At 39.3% G+C, this 25,002-nt stretch overlaps 1 protein-coding gene across 2 annotated transcripts in view; it reads right to left on the bottom strand.

Moving 5' to 3' along the window:
- The window catches only part of Lsamp (limbic system associated membrane protein), a 623,669-nt gene that overhangs the window by 8,879 nt on the left and 589,788 nt on the right, over positions 1-25,002 (bottom strand). Inside the window, exons 7-8 of one of the 2 annotated variants that reach the window (XM_090346000.1) lie at positions 22,661-22,696; positions 5,181-5,213 (exon numbers count right to left, since the gene is read on the bottom strand). The exons of the other annotated variant lie outside the window; for it this stretch is intronic. Of the exons in view, the coding sequence (XP_090202126.1) occupies positions 5,181-5,213; positions 22,661-22,696 (69 nt within the window). The remainder of the gene's footprint in view (positions 1-5,180; positions 5,214-22,660; positions 22,697-25,002) is intronic. 2 annotated transcript variants of the gene reach the window in all.

The raw sequence follows: 25,002 nt of genomic DNA, 5'->3' as shown, positions 1-25,002 counted from the left end.
AACAGAGCTATGGAAACAGAATGAACAAATTTAATAACCAGCCCAATGAATTCTTGGCCTTTGGGAATGGCTGTGGGATCATAATAAAAGGCACTTTTGCTATCATGAGATACATCACTCTTGAGGAAGCTCAAAGAAATTCAGCATTCTGAGGAAAGCTCTTGATTAATGATTTTAAAAAAATATTTGTTTTACTGTATTATAGTTTATTGTCGTGGTAATGTACAGAGGGGTTACAGTTACATTTATCAGGTAGTGGGTACATTACTTCTTGAACATAGATACCCCTTGATTAGTGATTCGTAAGTGGGCACTGACTTTGGGCTTGCCTTATGTTTGTTCTTCTGAATCTATTCTTTCCATGGTTTTTTTTTTTCTCACAGGTTTTCAACTTTTGGTAGCAAAGTTCTCTCATTTGAAACTTCCTAAGCATCACTAGTACTATTTTATTTCCTTACGCTTTTATTTTTCCTCTCTCCATTAGAGCTTGTAAGTATATTTGATTAGATATTAATGTATTGGTGAAACATTGGAAACAGAAAGTCTACCTAAAAATTAGGTCCTACGGAGTTTAAAAAATTGATTTATGTTTTGGCCCTGAAATATTGTGGTCAAAGAAAAACAACAAAAAAATCCCACATGTCACATTTTGCTTATCTTTGTAATATCCTTACATTGTTAGGATGGTACACATTCTCTTTTGACATCCTGGAACTAAGTGGTATTCAGGACTGGCTAAAAAAGTTATAAATTCTAGTAAGTAAATCAAGATTTTAGTATTAAAAAAAGCAAAAATCCTATCATTGAAAAATATACACATTGTACCCAGGCATAGATATGTTTACTATAACGTTCTTGTGAATGGGTTTCTACAACTTTTTCTATATTTCTATTTCTGTATTTATATTTATAAGTAATAGGACATATATATTCTGTATATATGTTCATCCATGTACATAGGACACACACACATACATCTGGCTTTTTTTTTTTTGGTCGGGCATGGGGCTTAGACTCTGGGCCTGGGCGCTGTTCCTGAGCAATTCAGCTCAAGGCTATCACCCTAACCCTTGAGCCACAGTGCCACTTTTGGTTTTCTAGTGGTTAATTGGAGATACAAGTCTCACGGACTTTAGTGCCCAGGCTGCCTTTGAATGGTGATGCTTAGATCTCAGTCTCCTGATCAGCTAGGATTATAGGAGTGAGCCACCATGCCCAGCTTACTTTTGGCTTTTATTTTTTTTAGTACACATAATACAGTTAATTAATGCTTTCCCATTTTATTCTGGAATACTGAGAAATGACTATGCTGGTAAGCATTCATTTTAATCATTAACAGTATTATTTTATATTTGAAATGCATTATACACATCTGTTAAATTTGTTAAATATGTCTTATCTCTATTTCTATCAAATATTACTTATCAAGTGCTCTCATATAGCTATTTCATGTGCTTCTATGACTTGTTCTTGTCATAATTGATTTTGAGAGTAAATAAACAGACTTGAGAAATCCCATGCTAATGGGTGATAGCTGGGGAACCATCACAAGTGTTCTCACAATTACAGCTATATGTGACTGCATAGGAGACTACTTCAGTTAATGGCTATTTCAGGCAAGAATAATCAGCAAAATCATTAATTATGTTTCAGTTCATAGTTATGAAATCTCTGCTTATTTGTGGAAATGCAAATGATAAATCTTATTTCTCATGCCAGATGGCCAAGCTCAGCACGTGCTTTCATATACTGACAGATATAATGAAAGTGAGAGTCTGCAAACATAAATTAGTCTTAAGAATAGATGGGCAAATAGACATATAATGCAAAAAACTTGCAACATGTTTCTCATCTAACAAACAACAATCCTATCTTTGTATATAATCACATTCTGTGCACATACACATACACACATACACATACACATGTGTGTATGTGTATGTGTGTATGTGTGTATGTGTATGTGTGTATGTCTGTGTGTGAGATATCTGGTAGTCAGTAAATAACAGAATCACTATTATTAAGATATTTGGATTGTAGGAATAAATACCAACCTAAATCCAAGATAACTTTTTTGTGGGTCATGGCGCTATCCCTGAGCTCTTCAGCTCCAGGCTACTGCCCTACCCTTGAGCCAAGCCCCACTTCCCATTTTCTAGAGGTTAATTGGAGATAAGAGTCTCAGGTTCTTTTGTGCCGGGGCTGGCTTTGAACTGTGATCTTCAGATCTCGGCCTCCTGAGTAGCTGGGATTATAGGTGTGAGCCACAGCGCCCAGCTGATGATGTGTTTTTTTTTCTTTTTAATGAGATAAAAAATTTAGTAGTAGGACAACACCCAGGGACATAGCAGGGTGAAGATTGTATGGTACCCTGAGGTGGACAATGCTTTTAAAAGGTTTACTTAGCTGGGTGAGGTTGGCTTACTCCTGTAATTCTTGCTACTCAAGAGGCTGAGATCTGAGGATCGCAGTTCAAAGTCAGCCCAGAAGTTTGTGAGTCTTTTATCTCCAGTTAATCATCAGAAAACTTGCTGAGTGCTAGTCTTGACCAGAAGACCTTATAGATAATGTTCAGGCCCTGAACAAATAAAATAAGTTGCAATTATGGGCAAAATGGATAAAATATCTGAATTTGAGGAATATGAGGATTTCCCTCCCTCCCTCCTATCTCTTTTCTCTACCCCTTCTTCTTCCTTTTCTTCTTCCTTTTCTTCTTCTTCTTCTTCTTCTTCTTCTTCTTCTTCTTCTTCTTCTTCTTCTTCCTCTTCCTCTTCCTTCTGCTTCTTCTTCTTCTTCTTCTTCTTCTTCTCCTTCTCCTTCTCCTTCTCCTTCTCCTTCCTCTTCCTCTTCTTTTCTTCTTTCTTCTTTCCTCTTCCTCTTCCTCTTCCTCCTCCTCCTCCTCCTCCTCCTCCTCCTCTTCTTCTTCTTCTTCTTCTTCTTCTTCTTCTTCTTCTTCTTCTTCTTCTTCTTCTTCTTCTTCTTCTTCTTCTTCTTTTCTTTTTTTTTGTAAGCCTCTGTAGTGGTAACTCTGTTACAGGATCCAGACCCAAGTGACTGGCATTTCACTAAAATGTCAAAGAAAATTCTGTTGTTGTTTTTAACACCTGTTTTAAAGAGCCTGTACTTTCAGTTACTTTGTAATTCAGATCAGACCAACAGTTTTGTGTTGTTTCACCTGAGTTCTCTGGGTCAGTTTCCTGGATTTGGGAACAGATTTATTCCAAATTGTCCTTAATCTTGCCCCAGGGACCCCTGGGCACTCCTTTGAACCATTAATGAGTCAGAGGAAATAAGTCAGAATGAAGTTTAGACTTTTTAGAATTGTTAGGGGCTAATGGAGTGGCTAACTTTTTTTTAAATCTATATTATTTGTGAAAAAATGTTAATCAGAGGTGAAAGATCATCGAGGGTCTTCTAAATAGCTTTCTGTTATTATCTAAATGTCCTGTGGTTGTGGTGTCTGGGGGAAGCCATGTTGATAGGGAAGTGTGATTAGATTGGCTTTGGCGCCCCCTGCCACCCATTTTTCACTACTACAGCTTTGTCTGCAGAAATGAACTGGAGATTCAAGCCGGAAGAGAGAAAGGAAATTACTGATGTTTTCTCTGAGTAATGGATTTAGCCCTAACTGTGGACTCTTCTTACATTCATCTATACCCATCATCTTCAACCTCTACAAAGTGAGATTGTGGTTAGCTGAAATATTTTCACAGAAAAAGCTGGGGTTCATCCCAGCTTTGGGGGTGTTAACCACCCCAAAAAAATTCTTTAAAATTTTAGTAATTCCTTGTGGAATTCCTTGTTTATCTTAATGGTCTCTGAATTTTTTTTTTAAATCAGCATCCATATCAATGCTCTAAGTATTTACATTTAACACTTGCCTAATGATTAGGATCCCAATGGAATAGGTCATTTAGTTTTAGGAAGGATAGGCTGTTTGATGTTCTCTTGTCTACAAGGACCCTACTTCCAATTTCATCTTCCAGACTGCCTCTTTCCTGTTGCGTTGTGTGAGGGCCTAGTAGAGCAGGCTGTAAGCAAGAGATGGACCTTTGGATGGAAGCAAACCACCAGGTAACCCATCATCTCTCTGGCTCCTAGATGGTGGGAGAGCCGAAGCCCCACAGAATAGGCGTTCACTCTTGGTGATGATCTTGGGTGCCATTTGCTCTTTGGCATTCCGAGGAGCACACATCTTCCTGTGAGAAACATCACCAATCAAGTGGGTGACCACAGACTTAAAGACGGCGTTGCCTCAGTGTGAGGATAGAAAGCAAAAGGATTTATAATGAAGGTAACTCAGAATTCGTCTCTGCTTCAATGGTAGGGTCTGTTCAATGACCTTCTGAGATGGCTGCAGTGGCCTTGTGGAGACAAGAATGTAGACTATGGGTACACAGCCATTGGAGTGTCCTGGAGGACATGAGGTGTCAGTGACTGGAAGGGGGCAGCAGTCGTGGAAGCGAGGCTCAAGGAAGATCTGGGAGAATGATGGGCCGGAGGGAGTATGAAGAGGTGCTGCTCCATGTATCTTCCCAGGGGTCTGACAGCAGGCGGATACGCTTCTAAAACTGCTGATCTGTGAGAATTAACTACGAAGCCTGACAATGCAGAATAGAGGTGGCGAGGGAGAACATGATGTGGTTGAGAACTTACTCTGGTTAGGAATTTAACTATAAAAAATGGTCAAAAATAAAAGAGGAGGCAGGTGCTGGCTAGCCCACATCTACCAGCCTTGCTACTCAGGAGGCCGAGCTCGGAGAATCACAGGTGGAAACCAGCCCCTGGCAGAAAAGTCAGAGACTTTTCATCTCCACTTGAGCACCAAATGTTCAGGAGTGGCAGTGTAGTTTGAATGGTCTAGCAGCAGCCTAGAAGCCTAAAAAAGCTAAAGGACAGCACTAAGGCTCTGAATTCAAGCCTCAATACTGGTACACAAACACACACACACACACACACACACACACACACAGAGTAGATAGGGAAAAGTTGGACAAGATTATTTTTTTCTTGAGTAAATAAAAAAGTTTATAACTTGCAAAACAGTCCCACGTTTGTGATGGAAAACATCATTACAAATGACTGAATGGAAATCAACTGAAGAATAGAAGACTACAGACTACTCTACAGTGTGGAGAGGTCACTCACACACCAAAGGGAAGAAGATGGAAGAACCATACCTTTTTGCTTGAAGTGCACGGTGGTGCCAATTTCTACAAAAGAAACATCGAGCAAAACAAAAATGATTCTTAATCACTTGCAAACAAACACAAAAGTAGTCTGGTACTCTCCACTGAAAGGAGAATGAGAGGAAAGGAGGAAAGAATACTTTAGTAAGAGCAGTCATAGGGAGAGACGGAATGAAGGGCAAATGGAAGGAGATCGTGTTGGAAAAATGTTATGCAGGGGGAAAAAGCGCTTGGTGCTACCTGTTTTGTGAGATGAGTGCAAAGTCTCTGAGCCTAGACCATACAGAAGTATGTATGAGTCTCACCCTCAAAGCCATCTTGCCATTTTATTCCCGGCCAATTCCCTTCAAAGAAATTGACTTCTTGTTCTTCTAACAGACAAATCCATTCAGACTTGAAAACCTTGATGCACCCTGTTACACTGGCCTGAAATGTTCTTTTCCCAGATCTTGCTATTGCTAAGTAGATCATTTTATCCTGAGTTTTACAGAAATGTCCCCAATCCATGAAATTCTCCCCAGTACCTTTGAAAATATAATTCCTTTCATTATCTTTTCTACTTTAAAAAAACCAAAACACCCTTCAAACAGTTGTACAAGGGATTTCATTTTAACTTGTCCATGTATGTATGCCACGAATCTTGATCAGAGTCACTCTTCCTTACTGAATAGTATAATCCAAATGGTTTCCTGATACACAATGAATAATTTCTGGTTTATATCCTCTATTAGAATATATGTTTCCTTGATATATCTTGTCAACCTCAGATGAGACTCTGAAGATAGTGGATTGCCTAATTTTTGCACGTATAAAAGCCAGGTTGGGGCCAGGAGTATGGAGTAGTGGTAGAGTGTTTGCCTCTGTACCACATACACAGAAAAGCCAGAAGTGATGCTGTGGCTCAAGTAGTAGAGTGCTATCCTTGAGAAAGCCCAAGGACAGTGCTCTAGCCCTGAGTTCAAGCCCCAGGAATGGGGGGAAAAAAGCCAAGGTCAGAGGAGATCACTTTAGTTTTATTTTAATTATCCTATCAATTAAGCCACAAGACTCTTTTATCTTTAGAAATCAATACATATTTTTGTCAGGAATCAGTAGGTTAGCTAAAGGAGCCCAGACAGACTATGACATGCTGAGATTCTTTTCTCTGACCCTCAGAACACAACCCTGCATCCCTGAATGACATGATTCCAATGAAGAAGCATTCCTTTAAACAGACTCTCTGGCTCCTTCCAATCCTGCTTGAACAGTGCTCAGAAATTCTTGTGACTTCAGACTCAAATCCTCGGTCTGGTTCTTGTGGTTCTTGGTCACCTATCATCTCACCAGAGTTCCTTTATGATTTTCAGCAGCATGTTCTGCCTGCTCTGTGGCTCATGGCCCAAAGATCGTGCTACCCCAAACCTCACTCCTCTTTCAGTGTTTGGGATATCATTTGCCACAGGGAAGGCTATTTTAGCTCCTAGATTCTGCAAAGGACCTGAGATGACTCAAGAGGACCCTTCATGTCTGCCAACTTGAAATGTGTGTGTCTGATTTCTGATTGCTGCCTGTGTTCTCTCCTGGACTCTAGGTTCTCAGAGGTAGGACTGCGTCAGTTGCTGTTGGCTCCTGTAGCCAACATGCACATGCACAATGGTCTAAAAGGAGACACTTAGAACCACGAAAAGTAAATAGATGCTCACATGTTGCTAACCTTGGAAAATGGAAATGTGAGTAGTAAGCAAGAAAGGGACCATGTCTTTAAAATTATGTCAGTGGAGTATCCAACCCATTCCTTAGGGGCAACCTATTTATCTCCTCTCTGGTGGGACTTTTTGTTTGTCCATCTGAAAGTATGTCCTCTAGAGAAGCCCTCAAGTAGTATAATATTTTCTGGCATTACATAATGATTATACAGGAGGGTACAATTGACACAGTGTCTGAAGTCTAAAAACATTTGGCTACCATTCAGCCTTAGTGTAAGTAGTTGCAGTGAGGACTCACTTGCCAGCTAGCCACATCTACAGGTAAAGTCTCCCTAAACTGGTCAGGTGTGGAAGAGGAGCCAAGCCGCCTCTTTCTTGAACTGTGAACTTTCTTGAACTGTGGCTAGACTGGACCTCGTGTTATACTTCTGAGGATGCCCTTCTGACCCAGAAATGATTGATTGCAGATTCTTGAGGTAATGGTGTAACACACTTACAAGTTTGTACCACAGGGTGGCATAAATTTTCCCTTCGCAGAAGCTGGCTGGTTATTTTGGAGATGGACTCTTAAAAACTTTCTTACTGGGCTGGCCTTAGCCAATCTTCCAGATCTCAGTCTCTTGAATAGCTGGGATATACAAGTGTGAGCCTCCAGAGTCTGGCTTGTGTCTGTAAGTCTAATCAATATGTTAATAAAAAGACCCTTTCTACTAGGCAGAAAAACAAACAGTACTTGAAATGTTTTTCAGCCGGCTACAATTTGACTAGTTAAAGTTTGAATACTCCTTTTTCTGAAATGAATCTAATATCTTGGTGAAAAGATCTTAAAGCTTGGAATTATATTTTCCTTTAGGAAAAGAAAATAGATTGCTTGTCTAAAATGATGTATCCCTACTTTCCTTCTGTAGCAACTAGAGTATTTGAAGCGCAAAAAGGATTTTTTTTTTTTTTGAAATTCTGGTTGTATGCTGCCATCTTGTGGTCATACTCAGTCATGTTCCTATGCACAGCCTAAAGAGATTACCTTTGTCCACGAGGTGGCGATAGTGAGAGTTTTATTTTTCTCTGCCCAAGAGCAGAAATGAAATGCTGCTTTTTGGGAAGAGGTTCTTTCATATTATTGTACGCATTTTTTAAAAAAATTATTCTTAGCAGAAAATGATTCTTTTTCTAGTGGAAAGAGTGATTAATGTTCTTGAAAAAATTGCACTGCCAGGAACATCATTCTTGAAGTGCTTCCTCAGACCCTCATCAGAATGACTCTGAGGCTTGTCACTAAAACTTCCTTTCAACACCTTGATCTTGCCTCAGCAAATATACCTTATCAAGTATGAAAGGTAACATAATACAAGAAGGCAAATCTGATGCTGTGGACAAAACATTGGAGATTCTAATTTGTAGAGAGAAAATCCTAGATGTTTTCTCGAAGAATTGTAGGACATTTAGATCTTAGCTTCTGAGGAGGTCGCAACAGCAAACTAATTCCACATGGGGGAATGGCAAAAAAAAAAAAACCTCTGCAGACATATTCACTGAGTACAGGGGCTTGAACTTAGGGCCTCTAGCTCTCATTTTTTCACTCAAGGCTGATGTGAGCCTTGAGCCATCCCTCCTCTTCCAGTTTTTTGCTAGTTCATTAGAGATTAGTCTTACAGACTTTTCTGATTGGTATAACTTTAACCCATGATTCTCAGGTCTCAGCCTCCTGAGTAGCTGAAATTACAGCTATGAACCACCAGCACCCAGTGATAAAGTTATTTATACTTATCTATCCTTGACACTTGGCTTTCAGAATCTTTTTTTTTAAAGTGGCATATTTTTAAATTGAACATTCTATGTAGGCATAGAATTTACATTGATCATGTTCTTTCTTTCCTATCCCAACTTTCAAGATCGTTTTATCAGGCCACATTAGACAAATTGTACCATTAAAAGCAGTTGATTCAGGTTTTTTCATTCTCACAGAAATTAGTCCTTTACGGTGGACTATTATATCCTCAGCTTAGTATTTTTCTTGTGGAGAAAAGGAACTCATAGCTTTGCTGCACATACATCTGAGTGCATAAATAAATGAATGACTAAGTGAGTGAGTGAATGCTAATGGCTCAGTATCTCAGAGCTATCTTAGTTACAGTGCTAGGCACAAAAAGTGTCATTCTTTTTTGGAGGAGACTGTCATGCCTTAAACCCAAAGCAAGAATATTTCTGGGAATTCAGTAATTTGATCAGTCATATGACTAAGAGGTCATAGGCCTCTAATCCTAGACAGTAGAAGATTTTTATGAAATACTGAATATAATTTAAAAATGTCCTCATGGAAGATGAATTTAAAAAATTACTCAAGCTACCTTATTTTCAAAGGACAGAAAATTTCTTATGTTTCTCCTTTTTTGCTCTCTCTGTCTCTGCTTTCCTCTCTCTTCTCTCTCTCTCAAAATTACAGCGATATTGCAGAGATGAAAGATGCTTCATTGGAAACTCAAGAGTTCTAGTGTGAGGGCTTGTTTCTTCATGATCTTAGGAAACTTTCTTATCCTCAAAAGCAAAAATACTGATTTTCAGTGCTTTCATGCTTGACAGCTGTCTCTCAGCCCCTACTGTCTGTATCTACTCAAACTGTCTGGGGTATATGTTATTTGCACACTTGTTCTAATTCCAGGGTGTTTACTGGAGCCTATCTGACTTGTTTTTGATCTGGCGCAGGCATTGAAATAAGGAATCACTCTTGCTTTGTGTGCCACACATTTTCTATCTTCTGTTGCCCTACAGGTTCAAAAATGACATTTAATATGGGATTTAGTATAGTTTATGGCACTTTGTCTTTGTTTTGGGACCAAAATAACTGCTAAGGCATGTTTTTACAGGACAGGAAGGGTCCAAACTGAACATGCTATTATCCTCCACAGGCCAGGAAATTATGAGAGGGAAAGGGTTCAAAGGAGATAAACAGACCTGTGTACTTTCCCTCACTTTCCAGGGATGAGGACCTGGAGGGAAGCTTCTGAAGGATCCTTCTTTGGAAAACTTTTTTATCTGAATTTTTTCATCAAGGTTTTGAAAAATAAAACCTTTATTATTATAAGGGCTTTAAAGAGCAACTTTTTTTTATTAATTCAATTTTCAAAATCAGACTTTGAAAGCTCTTCATTTCCTTCTCTCCAGTTTCTCCACTCTAGTCAGAGGCTTTAGGGATTAGCAGCTTCCACTTACAAGTGTGATTTGTTTTTTCTGTCGTCATGGAAAAGGATCTGCCCTCTGATTCTTATTTGTATTGTTAGAGTTTGGGATTTTCTCCCTTGGATGATATTCATTTTGTATAATCCCTAGTGCCTCATATTTGGGGGATAATATTTTCTCTGGACATCACCGAGCTTACTCTGGATCTCACTAAGGGAGAAACCATCCACGTGCTGACACAGGAAGTAACCTCCACCTTCAGCTCATTCATTTATATATGCAGTTAATTCATTTAGTGTTGCTGGGCTTTAGTGCCTCCTGAGTTTAATTTATTGGCAGGGCTTTTCTGTTTAGGTTTTGTTGTTGTTGTTGCTTGTTTATTTTGGCTGTATTTTTTTTTTCTTTTTTGGTACTGGGGATCAAACCCAGGATTTTGTGCTTGCTAGTCAATCGCTTTGCTGTTGAGCCACCTGCCACCCCATGGCAAGGCTTTTCTATGTACCTTTCTTTGGGACTAGATGTGAATTTCTGCTGTTTGATGTAACCCCAAGTCAGTCACAATGCAGATTCACAGAGGAGCCCAACTTGAGGCCCAGGTGCTAACCATTCAGGGAATGAATGAATACATGCATGAACTCAAACTCAAACTCATGCTAGCACAATGCTATGTGAACAACATGTTTGCGCCTCATTCATTTTCAACATTTGGGTGGGCAACCTTCTATAAGCTCAATGTTCTATGATGAGCTGAGAAACACAAAAAATACTTACAAAACCAAAAAGGTGAGTTATCTTGATTAGTTTCTAAATTTCATTAAAGCAATATGAGATAAATGGGGGAAATGTTATCATTCTAATATATAGAAAGAATATAGGAAGTCCCGCATCTGAAGAAGGGGAAGAGTCTCTGGGAATCATGGGAGCAGCATGAAGTCAGGTCCTTGTAAGGCCTGTGAACTTGACCTAAATCCTGAAAGGGCTGGAGGCTCCCTGTCCCTGTGTAGAGCCTAGATCATCCAGGAAGCTGCCTTCTGTGCCTGTCTCTGCCATGGCCCTAAGCAATGCCAAGAAACATGCCCAGCCTTGGAGCAGTACACAGTACAGCAATACATTCAAACAAAACATTCATTTACATCATATGATTGATGCCATCACTGGAGAGAGGGATTATATACGATCCTTATTTTCTTTTTTATATAGTGTCATAGATTTGTTTGTATTCTTCTTGCAGGAGAATGGATTATATCTATTATCAGAATACAAAACTACAGGGCCAGGAGTTTGGCCTAGTGGTAGAGTGCTTGCCTAGCATGCACAGAAGACCTGGGTTGGATTCCTCTGTACCACATACATAGAAAAAGTCGGAAGTGGTGTTGTGGCTCAAGTGGTAGAGTGCTAGCCTTGAGAAAGTCCAACGGCAATGCTCAGGCCCTGAGCCCAAGCCCAGGACTGGTAAAAAGAAAAAAAAAAAGAATACAAAACTATAAAAACAGATCCATGTATTGAAAAAAAAATGAACCCTCTAAATTACCACTGTCTAATTACTTGGTGTCAGGGTGACAATGTTGTATGAAGACTGTTTTCCTCTACTTGGGAATTGGCTTGTGTCGTGAAGACTAAGCTAAGCTAAAGGAATCTCATGGTTTAAAATTTTTAATTTAATTTAATTAATGTATTTTCTGGTCCTGGGGCTCGAACTTAAGGCCTGGGCACTATCCTTGAGCTTCTTTTTACTCCAGGGTAACACTACAGTTTGAGCCACAGTATCACTTTTGGCTTTTTATGAGTGGTTTATTGGAGATAAAAATCTCACAGACTTTCCTGCCTGGGCTAGCTTCAAACAGTGATCCTCAGATCTCAGCCTCCTCAGTAGCTAGGATTATAGGCATGAGCCACCAGCACCCAGCTTAGGAATATGTTTTTAAACAGCACGGAATGGCAGTGCAATAAAAATGTCTCCTACCGGTTTATGAGGATTTTGTGACCATAAGCTTGATGGATTGGCTAAATTGTCTTATCAGTAGGCATGGATGCATTATTTGACTCATTACTACCAGTTCTTCTCCACCGCATTATGGATTGTTAAAGAAAAAGCCGTCTCCATACACAGTCTCCACATGAAGAGAAGACTTCATTAAGTCTCGCATGCCAAGTCAGCTTTCTCAAATCCTCAGCATTTCCTATTCAGCTTGACAGGTTTAATTTTTAATAATCAATGAATTAAAATGTTCCAAAATGCCCAAGGGCTTCTGTTTCATAAAGGGATTTCCATGGGCTACGCAGACGAGACGTATGCATAAGATTCTAAAACCTCTAGCAGTCAATTCATTTGAAGCAATTTTCAGGAAGGTACCTGAGGCATGACATGGAGATTCTTCTTTCATGAAAAAAGCAAATATGTCTTCCCGCATGTCTGTGTGGACCTATTGCCTCTGTGGGTATAATGAAGCATTTTTTCTTCCTTGAACAATTAAGAGACTAGTTAACTCACAACTATTTTACCTAAACCCTCTTAGTTGTCAGTTCGGAAAATAGAGTATATTTACTGCACTTACATGTACAAAGTGTATTTTAAATTTCATGTAAAATATACATGATGTGTGCCTGGTAAAGCCTTTTACACCTTCATGGATTTGATTTGCTACAAAATGGATTAAAATCACAGGTGGAGATAGTTCTCTAGGGACTTTTGTCATTTTTGCCTTTCCTCCTTGCTTACTATTTCACAGCTCTACCTTGCGAATTTCAGATCCATTTAAAAGACATTTTAGATTCAGACTCTTAAGGAACTCAAGTCTGTCTTTAATCCATGTAATATGACTTTCCATTTTGCGTGTTTCAGAACCAAAAACATCCAGAGAGCATGAGACAAGGGAGCTGGTCTGCAGACTTTGAGTGCAGAGATTAGAAGTGAATTTGTGAGATATCTTAGGGTCTTACAGTTCCTGGAAATGAGAAGATAAGGGATAACACCTATCAGCAGGCTGCCAGAGCACCAGAGGGCCACGCATGTAATGCTAGCCACTCAGGAGGCTGAGATCTGAGGATTGTGGTTCAGAGCCAGCCTCCATAGGAGTCTGTGAGACTATTATCTCCAATTAGATACCAGAAAAACAGAAGTGGTGCTGTGACTCAAAATGGTAGATTGCTAACTCTGAGCAAAGAAGCTCCAGGACAGTGCCTAGACCCTGAGTTCAAGCCCTATGACTGACCAAAAAAAAAAAAAAGCTTTCCACCTTCATGGCACTAATCCCATAGGGGACCTGGTGAGTTATTTGCTTGTGCTCTTTCAATGACTTCCTTCCTGAGTTAATGGATGTCCCAAGGACATGCCTCGTTTCTTTACAACTCTTGGTATGTCATATATCCCAAGAGAGCATTCAGCCAGCTTCTGGAAAATCCCTGATAATGTGGGAAGCTGTAGGTTTTCTCAAAATTTCTGCAAGAAAGCTGACTCTTAATATACTTGTGTCAATCCTACAAGATGTAAGATGTGACCTACCACTCAAAACGGAGTGCATGCATGTACGTATATCAAGTACCAGACATGCTCTGTCTTATATTTAATGGAAATGCTTAATATTTCCCTAATTTTCCTCCCTTCCTTCTTTCCTCCCTTCCTCCCTATCTCTCTCCTTTCCTTCCTTCCCTCCCTCCCTCCTTCCCTCCCTCCCTCCCTCCCTCCCTCCCTTCCTCCCTCCCTTCTTTCCTTCCTTCCTTCCTTCCTTCCTTCCTTCCTTCCTTCCTTCCTTCCTTCCTTCCTTCCTTCCTTCTTTCCTTCCTTCCTTCCTTCCTTCCTTCCTTCCTTCCTTCCTTCCTTCCTTCCTTCCTTCCTCCCTTCCTCCCTTCCTCCTTCCTCTCTCTTCCCTCCCTCCTTTTTCTTCCTTCCCTTCCTCTTTCCCTTCTTTCCTTTCCTTTTCTTTTTTTCTTCCTTCACGCCAAACACAAAAGAACAAACATAAGAAAATTAGAGACATTTCCCCTTAGATTTTAAGGATATAAACCCTGACAGGTAAATGTTTTCTGGATTCTGGACATCAGTATCCACTGGACTATTCTGTTCCTTTTCTTCTTTCTGTCTAATAAGCCCTATCTGTCCCCGGAAGCCATTACTGCCCAGCCTAGCTTCAGTAAGTCTACTCTGTGTCCCCTCAAATACCTCACAGGCATCTCACTGTTCATGGAACAGAGTTGATTGTGACTGTTGTTTTAATCATTTCCATTACCAACTTTCCCATCTTTGCTGTAAACTCTCAGTACAGAAATTCTAGCTGGTTCTCCATAGTTACCCCAAAAGCCAACTCAGAGTCAATTCTACCAAGAACTTTTTTTGCGTAAATGGATATACAATATTGCTTATTGCCAAATGAAGTTAACCTATGCCCCAAACCAATTGTAAACTGCTTGTTGAGCATGAAGGCTCTTTCTTGTGTTACTAATGTCTAAAAATCACAAGGAAAAGAGAACATGAATGCTAAAAGAAACTCTACAAAGCAAAGGCCAAAGGAAGTGGAGAGTACACCTAAACACACCCAAGAGGTCATGCCGTTAGTGAGTTAGGATGGGAGGCTTCAGATCCCATCCCAGCATGAACGAAATCGTCTTTCCCGCACTTCTGCTGTTAGCAGCTTTCAATGAGGAACTTACCTGTAGTGCAGAAATCCAGGTAGAAAAAGAAATGGTAAATTATCCAAATTATTCTAACTTGTGTTTCAACAGAATAGTGTAAGTTACTGTTTAGTTTGTGTTCTCCACACACCCGTGATATCCAAGTCACACACAAAAACCATACATAGAATTGAGAAAATGTTATTGAATAGCAAGCAACTTCCTCACAGAGAACATGGCTGGGGATGTTGGGAACTGAGTAAGCTGAGAGAGTATGCAAGGTAAACAGGATGAACAGCTAAGGCACATCCACTGCTTTTTTACTGCTTGGGCACATGTGCACGCATGCATGCTTGTGCACGTGTGTGTGTGTGTGTGTGTGTGTGTGTGTGTGTGTGTGTCTCTGTCTGTCTGTCTGTCTGTCTGTCTATCTGTTCTATACCTCCAAATCATAGGAAGCTATAATTACCCCTAACTATGTCCACTTGCCCTAATTACAAATCTCACACTGGCAATAAAAGGTTTCCAAAGTGGGTGGTTAATTCAGAAACTTTATCATGAGCACAGGCTAGAGAAAAAGTCAGATGGACTGGGGCTATGATTTCTAGGAAAGAGACTATGTTAGTGGCAGTGTCTAGGTGTTAAATGTACATTTGTGTTACAGAGATGTGGGGGTGGTGGTGGCATACTTTCTTTGACAATAAACAAAACAAAACAAAAACAAACTAACGAGTGCAGTAAATGTGCGGCTGGGACTCCCCAGTGTCCAATTAGGAAGCATGATAAATGACTTGTAAGGTCGCTTCCCCCCCACTGGTTTTTGGAGGATAGGAGCTGACAATTCTCAGTGGAGTCCCCACGAGTAGTCTGCAGGCTCCTCTCATACATCTGGTGCATGTGAACACCTTAAATTGGAATTCCAATCTCATTATGTCATGCTGTGTTCCTACTTGGCAGGTGTGTTTCTGCACAGCAGTGAACAAGGAGAGATGCTAGGTGGGACGACTGATGCTGAGCTTTCCCCCGTAGTGGTGCTCGCCTAGTTTAACTCCTATGAATAAGTTGTTGCAAGGAAAAAAAAAAAACGGGAGGTTGCTGATCTAGTGTGGCGGGATACAGGAGGTTGCTAAGGAGGCTCCGTTGCATCTTGTCTCCACTCACAAGAGAGACAGTGGCTTCTTGGTGCTGTGTGACTGCTCCACCTAAGTCTTGAAGTGAATGCTAAGACTGTCTAAACTTCCTCTTTGGTTTTGTGTGAACTGATGTCAAGAAAGAACACAGAGTAGCAGGTGCATCTTGAAAAGAGTCGTAGAGAAAGGAAAAAAAACTACCTAGGACTATCGATCTAAGGAATAAGAAGAGGATTAGAGGTGACAAAGAAAGAAGGGGACTACGGGCAGACTCAAGTTTTGTATTTGGGAAGGGGATCTGTGATATCACACTTATCATGGACTGCAATGAACTAATAATTTTAATACTTAGAAGAATATGTATTCTGTCTATGTGGGGAGGGGGTCCCTCGAGAGGAGGTAACTTAGGCCTTTGGCGTGTTAGTCTAATATTCTTCTACTGAGTAGCTCCTTAGCCTCTTTTCTCTTAATTGTAATTAGTGCTACTTCCTTTAAGGGTTCTTCTTTTATGCCAGGTTCTGGAGCCTAGAGCTAAGAAAAGATATTTGAGGGCAGTATCCAGTAAGACTTCTCACAGTACCTTCTTGCTAAAAGTCACAGGAGAAAAACACTGAGGTGAGCTTTGTTGGGAATTCACTTAAGAAACTGGAGGAGCCTGCCTGCCTGCCTGTCAGCTTCTGTCCAGTCAGCATCCTGTCTCCTCACTTGTTGAAACAGCATTCCAATATTTTTCCCTGCAAATCTCATCGAGCTCTTCTGAGGCAGTTTTACTCCTTTTAATTAAAAAGACAAGGCTGCCAATTACTTAAACTTAATCCCCAAATGTAATTGTTCCTTTGAAAGATTTTTTCCCTCTCATCAAGCTCATACAAGAGCAATATTTCCATCAAATTAAAATTTAGCAGAAGCATGGATTTTCAGAAATATATTCGTTTTCAAATCCCTGTTGGCTCTCGAAATCCAAATAGGCTAGCAAGGGGAATTACCAGGTGAAGATTGACTGACATAGGCAGATCCAGATTTGGAACACAGGAAAGGGTATTAGAGGAGTCTCACCGCTAAGAATTTTCTGATCAATAAACTGATGCCATAGGATTTTTAGGTGTTTTTAGCTTGAAGCTAAATGTAAAATCAGAGAGAAAGAACCCTTCCAGGCTACTGTTGGACATTTAAATAATGCTGTGAATACATTTCAGGTTGGGTTTTGGTAGCAAAGTTTAACAAGAATAGTTGAGAAAACAGCACAGAAAGAGCAAGAAGGTGAGGAAGGGGGTAAGGCAGACATGGAGACAGGGCTTCTCTATGACAGTTGGCTCTCAATTGTTGGATGTCAACAAGTGAATTATTGGTTTCAATGAAACATTGGTATGCCTTTCAGTTGGTTCTTCAGCAATAAAAAAAAATGAGAAAGTCAAACTATGGACCCCCTGCATGCTTTATTGTATTAGGTATTATATTTGTAGTACTGTGATCAATTTTTAATTATGTTCATGTATATTAATGATGGCCAGTGATATTTCCTGTGAATTTGTTTTGACATGGATATGTGAGCTCTATCAATAGAAACAAGAGGGTGATATTTTGTCAACCACTGGGAAGAGATAGATGTGGTTTAAAAAAAAGTGCAAGCCTTTCTAGGACATGAGTTACAACTGCCTATCTCAAGGGCAAAATCTTTAGGTTGCTGGCTGTGGAATAGTTTAATATATATCACATAGTGTATGGTAGATAAACAGTGCCTCCTAAGGGCAATACTGTGACAATGGTAACAACAACAACAACAACATGTATCTTGTATTTGGCCTTGAGATAGTTCTGCTTTTAAACTTGTCAACAGTATGATCAGTTTAGATATCCTTTGAATCTGTAGTACTTCAAACTACACCAAAGCCATACTGAATTCACATCTTATTGACTATCCATGCAAAATGACATAAGTTTACCTTTCAAGAAAGTACTTTAAAAATCATAGGAAATATATGCATCTGAATATGAGTATTTTAAATTCAGTATGCTTTCTACAAATTTGAAGCTCCTTCTTAGAAATAAGTTATTGAAAATACAACTTTGAACTTGTAGGCATGAAAAATATAATTTCTTTCCCATTTCACAGTTGGAAAAAATGAATTACAGAGAACAATGCCAGTAATTATCCGTGATTAATGGAGGTGCGCGTGTAAATCAGCCTGAATAAGTGTGTGAAATTAAATGTGCCTATGCCAGATAGTTCTGCCCCTGGTTTTCGAAAAAGATGTATGCTTTCAAGTAAATCTGTGTGAGTCAAGCATACATCTGTGTATCTCTCTGTGTGTGTATGTGTGTGTATGTGGGTGTGTTTGGTATATTTGGAAATGGATTTTATAAATATGAATGGATACTAAACTATTATGAATTAAAATATCTGGTGATATATCCAAAGAATTATAAAAATGGTAAAAATTCACCAGAAAGATACAAGATGCATGTCTAAGGAATATTATGAGTATGTACATAAGATGCCATAAAGCTTTATACGGTCATATTCCAAGTAGTTGTGTGCTCATTAAAACATGTGTGGGGGGGTGTAAACATGACTGAACATGGAACAATGAAGCTTGTGGAGAATGGTATTGGAAGGGGGCGAGGGATGAAGAACAAAGACAGAAGGGCGAGTCTGATCAAAGTATACTGTATGCATGATATGAAAAATGTCAAAACGAAACCACTTTGTATAACTAATTGTTGCTAATAAAAATATAGGGAAAAAAGGATGGGAGGAAGTGCACACTGCTTTCATAGGGTTGTAGAGATTGAGTGAGTTAATACATACCCAAGACCCTAGACCTCTATTGGTAAATGAGCAACCTGTTAAGTATGTTAGCAATGAATATTATGTGAATATTGTTGTTCATATTAATGACACTGTTCTTATAATCAGCAAGAGGCATTTTCTTTGATTTCCAGGATGCTGTCTTACAGGAAATAAATGACATTCCAGGGAATATCCGGTGATCTTTACAGCATGGGATAGGTTCAGGGCACTCCTGTTTTCCCTTTCCATCCTTTTGGAGCATAAAGCCAATCTCCCATTCGTAGGAGTGCTGGTGAGGAGTGCCTGCTTATCAGAGCACCATCTCCTTGGGAGAGAAAACATACCAGGATGACTTCATATGTATGCAAACCTGGTTTGTTTGTGGATTGGATTCTAATTCTTTCTCAAGTTTAATTCTGGGGAGGGGGTTGTTTTGTTTTCAGAGAGAGCTTTAGACAGCTGTATTAATCATGCAAACCCAGCCATGTGCACTGTGTTTTATCAATGGAAAAACAGCAACTGATTGGCAAGCAGCTGTGCACAGACCCAGTGCAATGCCTGAACCTGGAAGATAATCTCCACATTTCCCAAACCCACTCGCCACGCAGGGTTAGTGATAGGAAAGGCTGTTCACTTGGGAGAAATAATCAGATGGGAGGCAAAGAAGTGAGACACAGTTCAGGGAGGTTTTGGTTTGTTTGTTTGCTTTGTTTTGGGGTTTGTTCTTAAGAGGCAGTAATGGAGCCCAGAGAGCCAGAAGCTCAAGGGAACTTTTGGCTGGAGAGTGGTTAAAACAAAACAATGATGGTTTTTTCTTGTCCTTTTCTCTTCTTTCACTTGATACTTGGCTTTCTGAGACAGGCTTCCTCACCTCATTCTGAACCTATCACCTTTTTCAATGGGAAGGCCTCTCTAGGGGCAGTTGCATTATGAAGAGGGCCTACAGACAAGGAAGCTGGAGGGGAGCCTTTTTATCAATGCCCAGAACTCTGAGGGCCAGAAAATGAGGTGAGGAAACAAAACAAGTATGAAAAGTGGCCTCAGACATTTAGAGATGACTTTTTATTCATTTTACAATTCAGGGGATTTTTTTGCAGCAATAGAATCGGGGAGGGGGTGGTGAAGTAGCGGGGTGTATTTATGCAAATGTATGCAATTTCAGACTCATTTCAGAATAAATAAACCTAAATTAAAATTAATGGGATGAAAACACCTATCAGAAAGAGATCAAAGATGGAATATTACGTATTTTCTTTATTTTTATATGTATCTATTACATTACGGAATAGGGAAGTAAAGTGTGTGTGTGTGTGTGTGTGTGTGTGTGTGTGTGTTTGTGTGTGTTTGGCACAGGACATTTGGGAAATTTTCTAATTGGCCACAGCCAATACATATTACTCTTTGGTGTAATTCCAGCATTATTATCATCACTGCAGAAAATCAAGCAATATGATGACAGAAACCCTAGGGAAATGCATTTGATTTATTGAGCCTTGTTTTGGCTTAATCACAGCTTAAGGGGGTTTAGGGATACATTCTTGCAGATGCTCAGCAGTGTATCCTCTGTTGGCCTGATGGGCCATGGAATGTTGAGGAAGAGAGACAACCCTTCAGTGAGGTGTTAACAAGGAAGAAGCTGAAATGAACTATGACTATTCGCAGAAGAGATTTTCTTTTTTAATCATGGGAAGGCAGCAAGGAATTGTGACTATCTACTGTTAAGACACTTTCAGGGAAAATATGGTCATGATATTCAATTTACACATGGGAAAAAGGAACCAGATAACTTGGGAGGATGGGCAGGACTTGGAGAGATGAGGAGAATGTTGAAAAGGGAGAAATTGATCAAGAGTCATTATACTCATAAGTTATACTGTTAAATAGAAATCCCTTTGTATGACTACTCAAGGATAATAAAAATATTTTTAGATAAGAATTTTAGGGAAATTAGATGGTCCAAAATTCTTCTGACCATTTGTTACAAACAATTGCTTATGGACACGTTAATATTTAGGGGATAAATTAGGAAGAAAATATATATGTGATCTATGAGAGAGTTACGTTATAGTCATGACTATAGTAAGACAAGCTTTATATAGCTCCTTGGATACTAAATTGGCAACCTAAAGAATCAGGCATTCTATCCTTAGCTTTTCTTTCCAAGGGAAAGTACATTTCACAGGATTGCTCTTGATTAAAAGGAGAAGGTGTGATGGGGGGGGCAGAGGAGGGAAAGTGGTTAAATCCCCAGGGAATTAGAATCTTGTGAAGAAGGGAGAATTTAAGGTGAACTGTCACGGTGGGGTGACCTCTCACACCAGCTATCCCCAAACCCCCATGAACAGCTTTTCAGTTTCCACTAGCAGTAGCCCCGAGTATTAGTAGTAAGAGAAAACTATGGTCTCTAAATCTATTGGTTCTAAGGAAGCTAACAACAGTCTACCTACAACATACAATCGAATGAGGGCCATTCTCCAATCATTTCATGCGGAATGCGAAGTTTGTCATGCTCCATCTCTAGACAAGCCTGTGCTTCCATATCTGACAGCTGTCTTTTGTGAACAGTGTCTGGCTTCACTTTGTATCATGTTACCTATGTCATAAGGCACCATCAGATAAAGATTTGAGCTCGTGGCTGCAGAACTCCTGCCACAAAGGATCTCTGGAGTCATGATGACACTGGTTGGGTCGCAACCTCTTTGAAAATGCAATCCCTCCAGACAAATGTATGTGTACGTGTGTTCCATTTCAAGATATTTGCAAGATGGCAAGATGATAAAATAGTGTCAATCTTTAAGATCCGAGTCTTAAAATAATCGTGGCATGTCAGGAATTCAAGATAGAAATATTTTCCACGAACACTAAATTTTGTGTCAAGTGTAAAAAAAAAAATCAGGCACATTTTAAGAGTTTTATTTTTAGTGGCTAGGAGAAGAAACAGATTTCATTAAAGCTTTAGGAAGTTTTCTTTTTTTTATTCAACAGAGTTCTAAACTTTTATATTAAAATATTTGGCTACTCCTTAAAATTTAATAATAAACTCTTTTATTAAGCTGTCTTATTGTTCCTGGGAACCTTGCAGTACCCATTTCAAACATAATTAAAATAAGTTTGCATATATGTGATAGCATATTTATGCAAAACATTGTGTTATTGACATTCCAAATATCCATTCTCAATTTTGGTCTAATTTTTAGCTTGGACAAGTGCTAATGAAACATGATCTTCCTTCAAACTTATGAAACAGCAGCTTTCCACCGTTAATTCTGAGCACATTTTCTTTATAATGTGGATGATAATCTTGTTTAATTGGATTTATTTTTTCCACACTAGGCCCGGCCTGGCCTAGTTTCCATTTTTTTTCTCAGGTCTTTGAGTGCTATTTGCAAATCACTTTTCTGGAATTTAATTTCAATGGTAGGTTAGTTTCATTTCAGATTTTTTTGCATTATTTTAATTTTATTTGCCAATTTGCCTTTAAATAGCCTTAAGCTAGAGAGTCTTGGCTGCAACTTGCATCTAAATGTGATGTAGGAGGCACAATTTAATTTGGATATGTAGAAGGTTTTATGAAAAAGAATACAGAATGACTACTTAAAAAAAAACTTGAAGTAGTTATGTTAAAAAGGAGGGGGAAAATCTGTAAGTTGGCCAAGAGTTTAAGGCAAAGTAGTATCCTTGTAATTCTGTTGAGTTCAACCTTGGACTTCAACTTCAAATAGTACATTTTTCCATGTAAAGGTGGTGAGTGGATGAATCTGTAATTTTTGACGTTGAAAAGCTAGATAATGTAAGCATCTGTTTTCCACATATGTCAGTAGTTTATAGTTAGCTATGAAAAAAACTGATTAAATAAAAAAATAATTACTCTTGTGTTTAGCATTGCCTAGCTACGGACCAACCTGAAGTTAATTCAGGTAACCCACATATTACATGGGGTAGGGGTATCACACTGACTCTTTTTTGAGTGCTTAAAACCAAAAAAACCCAATTCTTCTATTTGTGAATGTTGTGCTTTTCACATTATTGATGTTGGAGAATGACCCAGCAATAGATCACAGTGATAAAAATCATACTGACCTTGATTGGGATGGGGGATTGTGGGTAAAACACGCTCTGAAGGGGAAAAATGGTAAATAATACGGAGAGTTTCAATATAGTGATACATATTTTTCTGTTGTTCAGCCACTCATTTACAAAACAGAGGAATTCTCATACCTCTAGGATCCCGCTTCCCATAGGAGGACTATTCTTTCTGTTAATGCTAAAGCTTTAAACAGAGGCATTAATACAATTAACATCACAATACCTTTTGAAAAAAATCTCATGAGGGTGAGGCGACTATTTCAGATTGTGGTAACCCTTCAGACACTTCTCTCTCCATTAGAACCATCTACTATCAAGACTTACAGATCTGTTTTTTTTTTTTTTTTTTTGCCAGTCCTGGGCTTGAGCTCAGGGCCTGAGCACTGTCCTTGGTCTTTCTCAAGGCTAGAGCTCTTACCACTTGAGCCTCAGCACCACTTGCGGCTTTTTTTCTATGTATGTGGTACCAAGGAATTGAACCCGGGTCTTCCTGCATGCTAGGCAAGCACTGTACCACTAGGCCAAACTCCCGGCCCCAAGACTTACAGATCTTATAGGGATTTGGAATGGAAGCTGTTTCTAGAAAATGTTGAAACCCAGGCTATGCCCCTTGATCTTTTTGCACACAACAGATGGAAACTGGGCAGCTACTGACAGCCATGTTCATATCCCTCAACCACAGAGCTCTTCACTCTGAGCCAGGCACCTTGAAGATTTATTTTTGGAAATACTAACTCTCCTTCTCTCTTAGACTTTTTTTTCTTCTATATTAGTGAGGCACCTGCAGAAGTCATGTACAGGAAATTCATTTCTTGGAAGGATATAATTTTATTTTTAATCTATTCCTTATTCACACCCTCTTGATATAATATAATCTTGTGTGAAATTTGATAGCCAATCAAACTTGCTTGATGATACATCCTGCTGAATTGTCAGAAGCACTTCCCTGTTGAGCATTGAGGTTTTAAGCTTTCAAGTCTGTCACAGTTCGAAAGCGGGGCTACTGACCACAAATTGAAAATGTTGATAGAATTTAGACTGTAAGGAACCCTGAATGCTTTTCATTAAAAACCTAGGTTTAGCTCTAAATTCTCCTCTGACATGTTCAGCAAGTAAGTATAATGATGCATTATTTGCTACCTACCTCTGAACATCACAGTGTAACACAATTAGCACACATTTTGCACATGCAGAAGTTTGCTTAATGATAATTAGCAAACAAGAAAACCACACAGGTAAGAGTCTTCCAATCTTCCTTCCTACTTACACTATGAGAAAAAGTAGCTTTTACCCCATCTTCTTCAATATATTCGACCACTGAGAAAACCCAGACTCCATGCAGTGTGAATTCTTAGCTTAGCACAAAGTGTTCTCGGTGCCTTAAAATGGAGCAGGTCAATAACAAAACCAGTGAACAATTGTTACACAAGTGTTATGTGGAAAAATGGTTTAAACCTTCCCTGATTATTTGGTATCATGTTTCCAGCTTTGAAAATAAATAGCAGAACTATTTTGAGCGTTAATGCAGTATTTGGAGACTATTGTCCCATGCTCTTTCTACTGTATTTTATTTTTATTATTACTAGTATTATTCAGACTGTTTCCCTGACTCATCTTAATATTTCCCTATCACACTGTTCACAGCTGGCTAACTGCACTTTGCCCTCATTTTCACAAGATAAAAAATTTACATATTGTTAAATCACCTTTGCTTGCCTTTTTCATCTCCTTCCCAGCTTGTTATGATGGGTTTTGCTCCACCCTGACATCCTTATCTTAGGCTTATCACACTCTATTAGTGAGTGCTGTCCTCTAAATTGACTTTCCTTTCCATAGATGCTTCCTTTATGCAGGTGTTTATCCTAATTTTTCCACCAATACTTTGATGCTGTTTTGGAGTGGATGCCAGAGTTTATAGGTTCCCATAAAAATGGAAAATGACCAAAAAGAACCAGACAAAAATTCAACTTGTGATTTTTAAAATGAAGGGAAGGCGGGAATATAGTTGCTTGTCCTTTGACAGGGTGAGTCCCTGGGGAGATCAATTTGGCTCAGCACCTGATTGGGAAATATGAAAAACAGAATACTACTCCAGCATTCAATTGTGACCTGTAGTTACTTCCTTATCTCTGAATCCCTCTCCTCCTCCTCCTCTTCCTCCTCCTCCTCCTCCTCCTCCTCCTCCTCCTCCTCCTCCTCCTTCTTCTTCTTCTTCTTCCTCTTCTTCTTCTTCCTCTTCCTCCTCCTCTTCCCCCTCCTCCTCCCCCCTCCTTCCTCCTCCTCCCTCTTCTTCTCCTTCTTCCTCTTCTTCTCCTTCTCCTTCTTTTCTTCTTCTT

Source organism: Megascapheus bottae, chromosome 1 (genome assembly GCF_031878675.1).
Source record: "Megascapheus bottae isolate mThoBot1 chromosome 1, mThoBot2.hap1, whole genome shotgun sequence".
Lineage (NCBI taxonomy): Eukaryota > Metazoa > Chordata > Mammalia > Rodentia > Geomyidae > Megascapheus > Megascapheus bottae.
Note: the sequence above shows the minus strand (reverse complement) of the source record. Positions and strands in the feature narration are given on the sequence as shown.